At 44.3% G+C, this 14,315-nt stretch overlaps 1 protein-coding gene across 3 annotated transcripts; it reads left to right on the forward strand.

Moving 5' to 3' along the window:
• The first annotated feature begins 1,568 nt into the window (after positions 1-1,568).
• LOC109645098 (voltage-dependent calcium channel beta subunit-associated regulatory protein) lies at positions 1,569-12,963 on the forward strand. 3 transcript variants are annotated; one of them, XM_069510961.1, is made up of 11 exons: positions 1,591-1,708; positions 3,700-3,737; positions 4,415-4,486; positions 8,560-8,705; positions 8,891-8,952; positions 9,047-9,209; positions 9,294-9,474; positions 9,605-9,748; positions 10,340-10,538; positions 10,667-10,871; positions 10,956-12,963. In XM_069510961.1, the coding sequence occupies exons 3-11, from the start codon at positions 4,439-4,441 to the stop codon at positions 12,811-12,813; spliced, it is 3,006 nt and encodes a 1,001-aa protein (XP_069367062.1). In that variant the 5' UTR covers positions 1,591-1,708; positions 3,700-3,737; positions 4,415-4,438; the 3' UTR covers positions 12,814-12,963. The 3 variants fall into 3 exon arrangements, with proteins under 3 accessions (XP_019966169.2, XP_069367062.1, XP_069367060.1); XM_020110610.2 differs by lacking the exon at positions 3,700-3,737 and having other exon boundaries at positions 1,569-1,708; XM_069510959.1 differs by lacking the exons at positions 1,591-1,708; positions 3,700-3,737 and adding an exon at positions 1,735-1,873.
• Positions 12,964-14,315: the final 1,352 nt, after the last annotated feature.

Genomic DNA, 14,315 nt, shown 5'->3' on the forward strand with positions numbered 1-14,315 from the left:
ATGTCATTTAGCAGAACCCAACTTATCTGAACCCAAACAAACAAACTGTATCTACAAAGAGCTAAAATTGTTTCCCGAAAGAGCACGGTATAAACAAAGGTGTTCCAATGGACTTTGGAAGCCTCTGGCAAAAAGGAACTGGTGGCTTCTACACAACTGTGCTCTTACATAATCAGCTCAGGGGCCTCTTTTCAGTTTTCCAACTTTATTGTCATTGTGCGAGCACTACAACATGACGACAAGCATCAAGAGTAAGTAATCACAAGCTGAGGTAACACAGGTATCTTTATATAAATATTTTCCTCAGACACCAATATATTTTGAACTGCTTTACAGTTCCCATAAAGTACAGTGAGGACTATAGAAACCTATAGCGCGCACACTGGGACATTACCTGTCAAAGGTTTGATGTATTGATTAGAATATCTCTGGAGCTTAGGGCAGCTAGACCCCATTGGTAATTCTGTCTCATATGTAAATATAAGGAGATAAAAAAAAAAGAATTCTCGTACCATTTTGCACTGTTTGTAAAGATGCTGCTGTTGTTTATTTTCATGCAAAATCTTTCTGTATAGGCTATTTACACTCCAGAACTTTCTCTCATTGGGAAACACATTGTGACTTTTTCTAATTTTGAATACCTTTGTTATATTCGAGGGAAGTGAAACTGTGTTCTACCTGGAGGGTCCTCTGTGAGTCTCGTCATGGCCCCTGAAGGTCTGCTCTGGATTTGACTTTAAAAAAAAAAAAACATTACATAAATCACTTCCATCTTAAGTACAGAATATTCAACTTGAGAGCTACTACAGTGCAACAGTGCCATCAGGTGGTGAAAGATGACATTACAAAAACCTTCCACGACAACCATCTGTCTTCGTGCATCTTGTCCAATAAGAAGAGAAACACTGAAACACAGCAAATAGAAAATATTCAACTGCAGAGTTAGAATCGATGTTCGGTACTAGTAGTAGTACTACTACTAAAAATAATACTAATACTTATACTGAAATAATCTATCAATCTATATAACATCAGCTGCCATTCATGAGCAAAATACTGTGAATGAGGACGGGGTTCCTCCTCCATTGTACATCACCACCTCCATCACCATCATCACCATCATCATCATCCTCATCATCAGTGCAGGTCATGTGCTGCGTCGGGAGCGGGCGGTGGGTGGGTCTAATCGCGTGTGGTTTCATTCATAACTCCAGTCTTTATTCGGAGCTCAGATTAAAGTATGCAGCCGGGGCAGGCTGCCTGTGCGCCGCTTCACACGGAGTCCACAGCCCGGTGAGTGCCACCTCCGCCCGGCTCACATCAGCACCACTTCACGGACTCACACAGGCGGTGATGTGGTTCCGTTTCATTGTGTAACTTGTGGGGAGAACCGACTCTAGATGATCGCAAAGCGTCTGATTTCGTGAGACGCGTTTCGTGCGCACGCAGGGGACAGCAGGCACGGCGGACCCCCGCACACGAAGCCTTCTCCTGCGTGATACTAACGGTGACTGATTCCCCGCAGACTGAGAGAAGACGCCGCAGAGATGAGGGACCGCTGTGATCGGAGGGTTTGCGGAGGAGAGACGAAGATGCTGCCGCCGCTGCCGCTGGAGCTGCCGCAGCCGCTGAGCGCCGCCGCCGGCTGCCGCGCGTCGCTGTAGTCAGTCCTGCACAGAGCGGGAGAACAGCTGCTTCAACATAGACCGTAAGCTACAGCACATCTGGAGCACATCAGCATCCAGGCACACGTCAGGATGATAGGCAACCCCCCCACCACTCATCTCCACTCTTCATCATCACTGCTGGAGTTGTTTCTATCCCCCTCACATGTTATGAATGAAGGGGGGCGGATGTCTGTCTGTGTGATGAGGTGAGAGATGATGCGAGGGTGCAGCATGTCATCAGACCCTGAAACGCGCGCGCGCACACGCACACACGCGCTTGCCTTGGATTACATGCAGACCTTTTCAGTGTAGGACAAATGTATAATAATAATAATAATAACCATCATCATCATCATCATGTTCTTAAAAAGAGACTAGAGAGAAGTTAGAATAAATGAATGGCTTGAAAGGATGACTATTTAATACATATTATATTGGTATTATTATTATTATTATTATACAATGATGTAAAATTGTCACAACACCATACAAATGTACCCCTTTTGATGAGGGTGGGAAATCTTATCTTATATCCCACTGTATAGGACAGTATAATATATTATGCAATCTCTTATGTGCAAGATATTCAAGCTCTAAACTATTTGTTTTTATGGCTTCACCATATATTTACAAAATATTTTATGTCTTGTGAGTGATTTTATTACATTATTCAGCCATGTATGTAAGACCATGTGCAAAGTTAGTGTTAACTTAAGGATCTCAACATAAATTGTGTAAAACAGTGTTTGTCTTTGTAGCTTGAGTCTGTCCTGACTGAGTCACCATGGGTGAACACGTGTTCATGTATGAAATCCAGTGGGGAGTTAGGACTGGAAACATTAACTGCTGGTTCACTGGTTCATTAATATGGATGCAGCAAATGAAAGTGAATAAGGGCACTTACGATTAATGTCAAAGTAGAGACTTATTCAGTCCAGATAATAATAATAAACAAATACATTAAATAATTATTATATATATGTATATATATATATATATATACAACAATATTGGGGGAAACTCACCCAGTATGGCAAAAAACCCACTTGTTTTTAATTGCCATTCCTCACACAGGCTTGTTAATGTAGTGAAATACGTTCCAACTCCTGCTTAGAAACCTTTTAAAGCTGCAGTGAGAAAGAAAAGAAAAAAGGGACAATGTTAGCGTCATTCATTTCATTTTCATCTATAGCTTGAAACCATTTTAACTGCCTGTTATTTAATCAGCAAAGACAAGAGACAGATGTGTTGAGCTTTAGATCCGCTCAACACAGGAAATACACAAAAAGAATCTGTTTTTAGTGCACCAGACGTGAAACTTCTAAATGAATCTGCAGTTTGCTCTTGTGTTTGGAAGTGCATGGTCTCAGTGAGAGAGAAACCACACACACACACACACACACACACACACACACACACACACACACACACACACACACACACACACACACACACACACACACACACACACACACACACACACACAGACTTAATGGTCTGCTGACACAGACCATGTGTGTAGCATCACCAAAGATAATTGAACAGAACAAGGACATATGATGTGTAGTGTATGTGTAGTGTGTAAGCGTGTGTGTGTGGGTGTGTGTGTGTGTGTTGTTCTCTATTGTCGGAGTGTTATCTCTGCTCAGAGCTTTGTCCACATCACATTTACCTTGAGATGTTGGTATGTGTGAGACATTACATAAAACATGACTCTCACATGGTGAGGGAATGTGTGCAGCATTGGCAGTGTGTGTGAGGAAAGCATTCATGGACTGATGTTACACAAGCCGCACGCTGTGTAAATAATCATGTACTGTCAGCTCCTCTGCCTCTGTCTGTCTGTTAGTACACTTATCTTTTTGTCTCACTGTCAAGCACACACACACTTACACATTAATATTTCCTTTTATAGAAACTAACTGAAGTCTAGATGAGATGTTATTAAAAGGGATTCTTGGTTATCACACTGTAAGAGTTCATCTTCAGGAGATGTCAGATTATTTCTAATCACATTGGTTTTTTTTCACAGCGTTCAGACCAGAGAGCAGTTTGGTTTACGTCAGTTTGGTATGTTAAAGGGGCATTACGTCAAATTTACACATGTTCAGGCTGTTGAGTGATGTTCTCTGTGGCTCTGAAGTGTCATCAGGGTGATCTTCTGCTTGGGATTGTTGAATCAAAACTCTTCATCCAGCTAAGTAGTGACATTTAGGCGTGTTGACTTCTAAAGAATATCAGAATGAAAAAATAGCCTGAAAAACCACCTTGTCTGAAACAAGCTTTTTCACAGCAGCCGATAGGAAATGAGTCATAACTGATAATACTTATTTGGTTCCTATGACACAATAATTTAGAAAGAACTTTATTTCTATTCATATTTTTAGCAAATGTAAATACTGCATTTGTTGGGGACTATTTTCATCTGTGGATGAATACACATTTTGTGCTCTCATGAAGGCTCAAAAGCAGCAGCATGATGTGTGTGCACTGTGCAGGACAGATTGAAAGTAAACTACAGTTCCCATGTTCATCGTAGTGAAAGAAAATGTCACAGTGCAGCAGTATAGCTTCACTGATGCATTTGAATGTTAACAATAATGGAGCTCTAACATACAGAGGAAAACATGTGTGTGTGTATATATATATATATATACAGTATATATATGTTTGTGGATTGATTCACTTATTGTTTGAGTCTTTTCATGGGATAACACAACCTCCATCCCTTTCTCTTTCCTCTGCAGGGTTCACTCACGCTGACCTGGACCATGAGCAATGATTTGCCTGTTCTGACAAGTCTGACTGAGAACTCCACAGTGAGTACTGCTGCGTCCGACACCATCAACACATGCTGTCCACACATCTGCTACTTCCTGTTAAAACAAGTCCTTCACAACACTTAACGATTCAAGTTCAACCAATGCAGCAATGAGCCAAAGAAGCTTCCACCATTACTATTTGGCAGCTAATGCAAGAGCTCTTATTTATTGCCAAGATCAGTTTCCCCATTCAAATGAGCTCCCTGATACACCCAAGTGGTTGCAACTGGAATCGAACGCAGTATGAAATCAGTTTCTTTCAGCTCTCCTGTTTTCCACTAAGGATTATCCAATGCATGTTGTTGTTTTCTTTTTTTGTTCTGCAAAATTGACTTAAATTAAAAACAAAAAAAGATAAAATGGTGCCTAAAGTTCTCGTTATATTCTCGTTTTAATCATAATTTGATTCCATCTCATTCCGATCAGGCCTGTATTTACAGGAAAGAGAAACCTTCTTCCTTCTCAATCACACTGTTTCTGCTACTTTTTTGATAAAAATTGTTTCAAAAACTTTGAAAACCCACCAAAGGAACACTCTATTTATGCTTTCATAAAACAACATCCTAATTCGAAACATATTGTTTCCAAACATTTTGCTAATAAGTCTGTTGTTTCATCAGAAAATACACAATCTTGGTGTGGAGTCAGATGAGATGTAGGGGAGGGGATGGAGGCTCAGTTAATGCCAGGTGGCAGTTGAAACAATTTGAAGTCATGCATAGATGACTGTATTCTGAAATTTTAAAATGTTATGCTAAAATGTTTGATCTACAGATTGAACCTGACGCACTGGTTGCCCGGTTTGGCTGCTCTGTAGCTTCTTTTGCACTGCCACACACTGTACAGCAGAACCTTGTGTTTGTTAGTTGAGCGGCTTCGGAGCAACACGCAAGGTTATCCTGAAAAAACTGAGAGCACCTCTGGCCCAATTAAAAGGCACCATAACTTCCCCGAATGATTGTAAATTTTGCATGATTCTGGCTGTTCCTCACCATATGCTATATCTCTTTAGTTATCTGTAGATGTTTTGGTCTGTGAAATGAAAATGAAATATACATATGTAAAAAAAGAAAGAAAGACCAATGCAACAACCAATGGTACAAAAAAGAGCAGCAGGTCTCAGGTGTAGCAGTGGTGGAGGACAGCCTGATCTTGGCTTTGTGTCAGCCTCAGGAGGACAGTGGGGACATCCGATCCAGCAGCAGTGATTATCTGACAGTTAAAGCTGTCTGTGCACGGGGAGAATTGACTGTCGTTTGCCTGCATACTGAGTGTGTTAGAAACATGGCCTGAAGCCTGGCCAGAGCCTTCCCCTGCTCCAGCTGATTGATCGTGTTGTTCCTCCTGTTTGGCTGAGCTTGTAAAAACAGCAGATTTCATTAAGTTACAGACGCTCTGGCAAATTTTGTGTGTGTGTGTGTGTGTGTGTGTGTGTGTGTGTGTGTGTGTGTGTGTGTGTGTGTGTGTGTGCACGTAACTGTGAGTATCAAGGTGTGCGTGTTGCCATTATACCGTGAGAGTCTCACACACACGCATGCTGTATGTGCAGCTTTAAACACATTATACTGAATCTCCCCATAGGCTTCATCTGAATGTAGGCCACCACAGCTTTGAATGTAAAAATATTCTCTGTGTGTGTGACACTGTGCTTAGTTTAATGTTCTGGCCTGAAGCAGGTTTGAGGTTGAATAAAAAAAAAAGATTCACTCACTCTTATGCACATAGTCCTGACAATCCTGTGAGTTCAGAGGCAGGAAACAACAGCTTCTGTTCAGCAGCATCGTCTCCTCCGAGCAGCAACTTGAAGCTGAAACAGATTGACAGACAGATGCTGTGTCTCATGGACGCACCTTTACAGTGACAGCAGTCACCATAAAATCGGCTGCTTTTGAGGATTCTCACTCACACAGCCGTCGCAGATGACATCTTATAAACTGAAAAATATACTATTGACGTCTGATTGACAAAATGATAACTTGGAAAACAAGTGGGCAGATTAGTTGCAGCGTGTGGATCTTCCATCAGCTGCAGGCTTGGGGCTTTTCCTGCTGTTCCTGTTAAAGTCAAATAATTTAAAGGTTGGCCTGTGCTACACGAGGAGCTCCTCCACTCCTCGGTTTCCTGCAAAGCAGTGCATAATGACAACCTTTCACATTTATAATGCTAAGTGTTGCAATAGATACATATTCCATTTGTGGGGGTGAAAATAGCTCTATTATTTTCACTCTCTTTTGAAACTGACATCAGAAGAACAGCCAGAAAAGTCTGGGGATTGCTCATGTGCATCTGCATCCTCCTCCGATTTCCATTTTTAGCCTGCGGAGGGCTCATTTCCCCCTCATTGAGAAGAGCTGAGAAATTGAATTAAGGGTCCCGCTGACGTTTCGATTAGCATCCCCAGGCTCACTCAGCCAAGACTGGGGGTATTAATCAGAGGGAGTAGAGAGGAGAGCAGTTGTTTTATCTGTGTGTGTGTTGGCAGGATGTGTATGGGTTAGTGTGGATAAGAATCACTGTGAAGAGGAAAAGACTTAAGAGAGTCTTCCAGGGTTAATTCCAATACTGATGAAATATTCCGGCGCTGAGCTGACAGCGTAATGCGACATTGTGACTCATTGCTATGTAGCTCAAAGAGAGAAGAATCAATTTCTGTCCCAGCACAACTAACAACAAAACATGAAAACAGATATGCAAGCTTCCAACTTATTGCACTATTAAATGAATGATTTATGAGCCCTGGCTGTTCTTTCTGAATACAGGTAATGGAAGTGTATTTGATGTTGTACAGCTCAAACATTAACAGGGAAGTGTAAGTAGCATGGTTTGACTGATATTGGCAGTGATAGAGGTATTTATTGTAAATACTGTGTGTGGCTTTGAAATGTTATTCTTGTCAGTGAGGGGAGTTAGGGTGGTGTGTGTGTGTGTGTGTGTGTGTGTGTGTGTGTGTGTGTGTGTGTGTTGTGGTTTTAAGGCCTAGTGAGTTAACAAATGGGCTTTAGGATTCCCTCCTCTCCCTCAAAGAGATGAAGCATAAACATAGTAATGAATAAAAGCTATAAACACACAAAATTACGAGGGCATGTGAGTTAATATTGACATCACTCATCATCATCCAGAGAAAGAGCGAGCAGTGGGGAGAAGTCAGAAAACTGGCAAAAGTCTGAAATACATTTAGTTTAAAAAGCCACAGATTAACAAACCTCATGTGCCTGTTAGTGTTTGAGAATGTGAAACCTTCATTCTGACGGAGGCAAGCTCATCTCAATGAAGAGGAAAAGTTCAGCAAAATGACCTGAGCGCTCTGTGTCTAAAGCAAATGTACTGGGAGAGACTCAACACCCTCCATCATCCTTTTCTATTTAGGTGATAGATGTTATGTATTTTATCAAGCCAGAGAAAAAATTTAAAGCCATTGTTAAAATGTGGATTTTGATTTTTATAACTCTCAAGGCAACCCCATAATAAAGAGCAGACTGAACTTCATTGTCCAGCTACAGCAGGATTTTCTTTCACTTCTTATCTGACATATTACTGGAATACAAAGACTTGATAAATTATCAATAATTAGATTATCAATATCCCTTTACCTGAATACGTTTTACGAACTTGAATCTCTTGAGTTGGTGGGCAGGTGGGAGGAGTGAAGGAGTGGGGTTTTTAAATCTATCAACATCTGTTGTATAATCCTTTTTTGTATTGAAGGGATAAGTGAGTCACTCGAAGTTAAATTGGTTTCTTGTATCTTTTGCTCTCGTGGGACAAAAACTATAAAATTATGAGATTCAAATGGGACAAACATGTCTGCTGCTGTTGATTGTTACACAATCAAATCAATGAATTCATGCACAGTGTGGTGTTACAGACTTCCTCTTTTATCCTCAGCCGAGAAGCTTCATCAAAAGACCCTTCATGATTTAACTTAAAATTAATTTTTCTCTAATTCATGTTTCTCTCTGCCTGTTATGTTGGCAGCAGTGAATTACTAGTATACCAGTGTTGTGTTTATGTATTAAATTAAATTGCACATTCCTAACCTCTTTTCCTGGTTGCCCCCCCCCCACCCTCAGGAGGTGCCTGTGTCAGCGGGCCAGGTGGAGAACTATGTGTTGCTGCTGGTGCTGCTGAGTGTCTTTGCCGGGGGGACGCTGGTCCTGCTCTCCCTGCTGCTCCTCTTCTGTCACCACTGCTGCATGGGTGGACGACGCTACTCCAGGTGGGTGCCGCTGCCTGCTGAGCAGCACAGTGCGTGGGACTGGCAGGCCTGGTTCGTCTGCAAACGCAGGGGCGGGATTACAGTCAACATGATTATGGCAGCAGTAGATGAAAGCAGATGTGAGACCGAAGGCTGTGATGTCCACTAAGAGAGCACAAAGAGTAAAACTGATGTTCGTCTTTCAGAGCCAGCGATGACCCTGAGAAGACAAACACCACTTATGCTGAGGATTCTCAGCCCACCCAAGGTCAGAGCTGTGTTTGAAAAAAAGTTTGTTCTCTGTATGTGATCCGGTTTACTGTCGTCACTAACTCCTATTCCTGTCGTCCTTTGTCACTCAGAGATCACCATTCGTCTGGATGAATCAGATGCTCTCTCAGCTTCCAGCTGCCATGAGGGAGAGTCAGAGCGATTCGTCTCCACTGGGTCGACTGGTCGCAGAGTCTCCTTCAATGAGTCTGCTCTTTACGAACAGGAGAAGACGACACAGGAAAAAGGACGCAGGTACAGTTTGTCTAGGTTAATATCCAGTTTTACAGCTTATTCTATAAAACAGCTTGAGGATTCATGAGTTCTCCTCCTCCTCAGGTACACTCTCACTGAGGGAGACTTCCACCACCTGAAAAAGGCCCGACTGACCCACCTTCACCTGCCGCCGGCCCCTTGTGACCTAAAGATCCTCACCATCATGGAGTGTGACTCAGCGGACAGCAGCATGGTCAACATCTGTGAGACTGCAGCTCCAAAACTGCCCCTCACCATCTACCAGGTAAAACGATTCTGTGTATTTGAATCGCGACGGCTGCTTTTTAATTTGACTTTGAGTAATTTACACAAACAAAGACATAGAATCAGGCTTGTTTTCTCATTTGTGTTGTCGTGTGGATTTCCATTTGCAGCCGTCTGAGAGAAGAGTCCCTGACTGGCTGGGACAGAGCCTGAGCGGAGGGCTGCCAGGTGACCCTCACCACTCCATCATCCTGGACCAGGGACTCAGACAGACCTCATCAGCCATGAAAGCACAGCACACACGGTCCCAGACAGTGAGTGTCAACACATTTTCCACTTTGTTTTGAGGATTTTGAAATGGATGATGGGTGACGGATGACGGATCATGGAGGATGGATGATGGAGGATGGATGATGGATTGATGGATGACGGTTGATGGATGATGGATGATGGATGATGGATTGATGGAGGATGGATGATGGATGATGGATGATGGATTGATGGATTGATGGATTGATGGATTGATGGATTGATGGATGATTGGATGATGGATGATGGACACGCACACGCACGCGCGCGCACGCACGCGCACGCGCACGCGCACGCACACGCACACACACACACACACACACACACACACACACACACACACACACACACACACACACACACACACACACACACACACACACACACACACACACACACAGCTGTGAAGATCTCAAACCCGCTGATGCACTGTGGCATCAGTCACCACTGCAGATGAGTGACAAGACAAACTGCTGTCCCCTGAGGTCCTTCCCTCTGCCCGTCACGAGTCATCTCAGCTTATCTGCCTCAACCTCTCCTTAATGTCTCATCACCTCCCTCCCTCCTTCCTCTTCTCTTTTCATTTCTCATGTCAGATGGAGGCTATCTGCGACAGGGGAGAGGCTGAGAGCGAAAGGAGTATGAGAGGAGAGTTGATTCTAGCTCAGGGCCAGACTTCAGTTCTGCATTTCTTCTCTAAGCTGCGGCGCCATGCTAGTCTGGAGGGGGCGGGGCCTTTCTTTCGGAGGTGGAAGTTCGACAGCAGTCACCGCGCTGCCAGTCTGGATGCCAAAGGTTTGGATAAATGTCATGAATGCCTGAGTACAATTTGGTTTGTGGTTGAGCTTTGTAAAAGATGAGCATGTGAGTTAATGAGAAGGTGAAAAGCATCAAGTTCACGGCTTTGTTTTCATGGGAATTAGGTTCGCCCAAGAGAAGGCCCTTCCAGAGACAGAGAGCTGCCAGTGAAACCACCGATCACACCGAGGATGAGTCTTTATCTCTCCAAGATGAGGTCACTGAATTCTTTCCACACACTCCCATTCTGACGAGTGAGCTCCAGTCCCTCTCTGCAGAGTCTCTGTCTCACCACACTACTACACCCACGTCTTCAGTCTTCCTCAGCAGGTACATCCTCTCCCATCATTCCATGACCAGCACCATAAAAATTCTCTGAACTGCTGATTAACTGACTGTTCTATATTTGTGCAGGCTAAACCTGGAGGCCATGGTGGAGGTAGGTGGTGGCAGCAGCACCAGGAGAGAGGAAACCTGTTCGCAAGCAGACGACTGTCGTGCTGAGAGACAGGAGGAGGCCATGACCAACGGGACAGGAGTGGAAACTGAAACAGAACTAGGTGCAGTTGTAAGAACAGGTGCTGTGGGAGTCGAGCTGGAATCGACAGAGGATGACAACTTATTTGGGGCACAACAAGAAGCAGGTGAAAGGTTTGAAGACATGTTGAGGAAAACTAATGATATAAAAACAGAGGGTGTGGCAGTAGATGTGAGGAGAAAGAATGAGGCAGACGTAGATGATGGAGAAGACGTGGTGCTGGGAGCTGAGGCCAGGCAAAGGGCCGACTCCGGCTCGTCTCTTTCCTTCATGATTCGCCAGGAGAGCTTGGAGGCCCCTCCCTCGCTGTACAGAGACATTTGGAGCTTGCGGGCCTCCCTGGAGCAATACGCCTCCTCGGACCAGAGCAGCACAGATCGGGAGTCCATCCGCAGTGATGCCGATAGCGTGTCATCCTTTGGTGGTGCGGGAGCTCGCTCCGGCCTGGACAGCTGCTTGTCCCAGGACCTGGATGATGACCCTGAAGGAGAAGGGGAAGGAGAGGTGTTGGAGGGAGGAATCAGAGGAGCGTCAGGTGGTGACAGTGAGGTGGGAAGTGGAGCTGGAGGAGAGGGTGAGGCGAGTAACAGGAAGCTCCTTCAGATGGACAGTGGCTACGCCTCTATTGAAGCACCATCCAGGGCCCCTGAGGAGATGCGGCTTTTTGGGACTCCAGGAGCCCCAAGAGGAAAGACGGCATCGGAGAGAAGGTTGTTCTTCACCAGCTCTGGAAGAAAAGGTTCAGTGTGCGAGAGCATCGAGGCCAAACTGTTTCAGGAGGAGCTGGAGGACCAGATGGCCGATGGCACAGAGACAGAGAAACTAAAGCAGGCAGCTCACACCGGCAGCCAGGCTCTTACCCTTCAAGAACCATATCAACTTCTGAAATCCCTTCATCCTCAGAAACCTCCAGTGTCACAATCACACCTCATAACTCCTCTGATGAAGCATATCCCACCGCCCCCAAGTCCTCACAGACCTCGTCTCCGCCGCCGCGACTACAGCATTGACGAGAAGACGGATGCACTTTTCAATGAGTTCCTGCGGCACGACCCCCGGTTCGACCAGCAGGAATCTCCGCTGCGCTCCAGGCACCGCTCCAGAGTTCACCTTCGGAAACAATGGCAGAGACACAAGCAATACAGCGACCCAGGGTCAAGCACTGGGGGTAGGTACTCCCCTTCTTTAGAGAGGCAGAGGTTTACGCCGTTGAGAAGGGGTGACAGTGCCGGATACCCTCTGGACACCAGATATCACAGCACACTCTCACGCATTGCAAGTGCTGCCGACGAAGAAGCCAGTGAGGTTGCAGATTGCGAGGAGGCAACCAAAGAGAATGTGGAGAACAAGGTTCCATCAAGTGATGGAGTGGCAGCCAACAAAACATCTGAAGGCACAGATGAAAAAAGGAGCAGCTCTAGTTTGGCAGGGTCGGGTGGAGAAGACAATGGCTGCCAAGTCTCTGAAAGCACAACCAGCCAGTCTTTGAATACTGTGACTGCACAAACAAGCTACATGGATCCAAGAGGTGACAACAGGAACAACAACAGTAGTCAAGCTATCCTGTCAGAGGTTTCCCTGCAGGAGGAAGGCAGTCTGTCTGACAAGCTGGTGGAGTCAGTGGAGGAGAGGCTCTACGGCGGCCTGCGCACTGCGGAGAAACTCAGCCAGGGAGGATCAGAGCGCGTGCTTACCGTGTCTCGCACGTCCTCACCTGGCTTCAGTCCCATATAACCTGCCAACACCGCCATCTCCCTCATCATCTTTATATCAGATCCGTTGTGTTGACCAGACTGAAAACAAAGTCGACAACAACTCAAACATCATCATGTGTTAGATACTGGGTCATTCTCAGTTTTCCTTACATTGCGACGATTCATTAAAATAAATATGGTCTGAAAACTGACGCACACACAACACACACACACAACTTTGTACTTCTATCTCATTGAGGACATTCATAGGCATAATGCATCCCCTAGGCCCCCTCCTCTAACCTTAACCAAACCAAAATGTTCTCTCTTTCCCAATATCTAAAGAGGGTCAAAAGTAGTCCTCACAAAGATATGTGTACAATAAACACGCACATCTACAGTATATATATATATTTTAAGAAAGAAGTACTTTCTCAATGGCCAGTCTCTTCCAGTGATTCCTCTCAGACCTTAATTTCCACTGTGACACCATGTGACATGTGATGCCCTTTTTATTGGTAACCGCTCCTCAGATCAAATGCATCCTTCATTACGTAGATTTGAAAATAAAGACCCATCTTTAGAAAAAGTTAATATTTTCAACTGTGAATTTCCAGCATGCTACTGTATGTCCAAACAATGTGTATGTGTATACTGTACAGTTTGAACTTGAAAACAAAAAGCACTTTGATGGGAAGAAAGATAATGATTGCGTTTCTGTCACCCATTTCTCTCATTTTTAAACTATTTCCTCCTCAAGTGTCCTTCTCGTCTCAGTCACCATGAGGGTATGTGTGGAAGAGCTTCTGTGTCGGCTAATGGAAGAACAATAATGACCCTGTAGGAACAAAAAGACATCACTCTAGATGGTTTTGTGTTTGCAGCCTTCTCTCTCTCATCACCACCTCATCAGGATCAGCCGATCTGGAGATCACTATATCATAAACGTAAAAACAGATGGGAAACCCAAATTATACCGCCAACACAGCACTTGAGAATACATGCATCAAGCATTTTTATAATTATACAGACTCTGGTTCGTTATTAGTCATCTGTCCCTGTTATGCATCCTGGAGTGTTGTGTCACTGCTGGGCCTCTGCTGATGTGGGGGAGACTGACAGATGATACTTTAAGTGACTGATACTGGAGCCTCTCAGGCTTTTTACACAGTTGGTCCAGTGACGGAGAAGCGGAGGTCGAAAACTGAACAGCAGTGGTGTCGTCTGCTCCCGAATCCCGAAAGAATGGAAAATACTTATATAAGTCTGAGGATATTTTTTTGGTCATGTCAGCAAATCCTGTGGAATCACACAAACCAACAATAAGGAGAGTGTTGTATAACTTGTTACTTTGTGCCATAGAGGCTGATTGTTGTTAGAAATGATTAAAACACATTAATGAGCCACAGTGCTTCAGTTTCATGAACATCCACTGGAACATGAAATGTGTGTCAATCCTGAAAATAGCCCCTCCCGCAAAATGCACTAGTTTGTTAAAATGTACAGTCTCCAGGTGTTTTAGTAAACGCTTGTGTTCTGTTT

Source organism: Paralichthys olivaceus, chromosome 16 (assembly GCF_024713975.1).
Source record: "Paralichthys olivaceus isolate ysfri-2021 chromosome 16, ASM2471397v2, whole genome shotgun sequence".
NCBI classification, from domain to species: Eukaryota; Metazoa; Chordata; class Actinopteri; order Pleuronectiformes; family Paralichthyidae; genus Paralichthys; species Paralichthys olivaceus.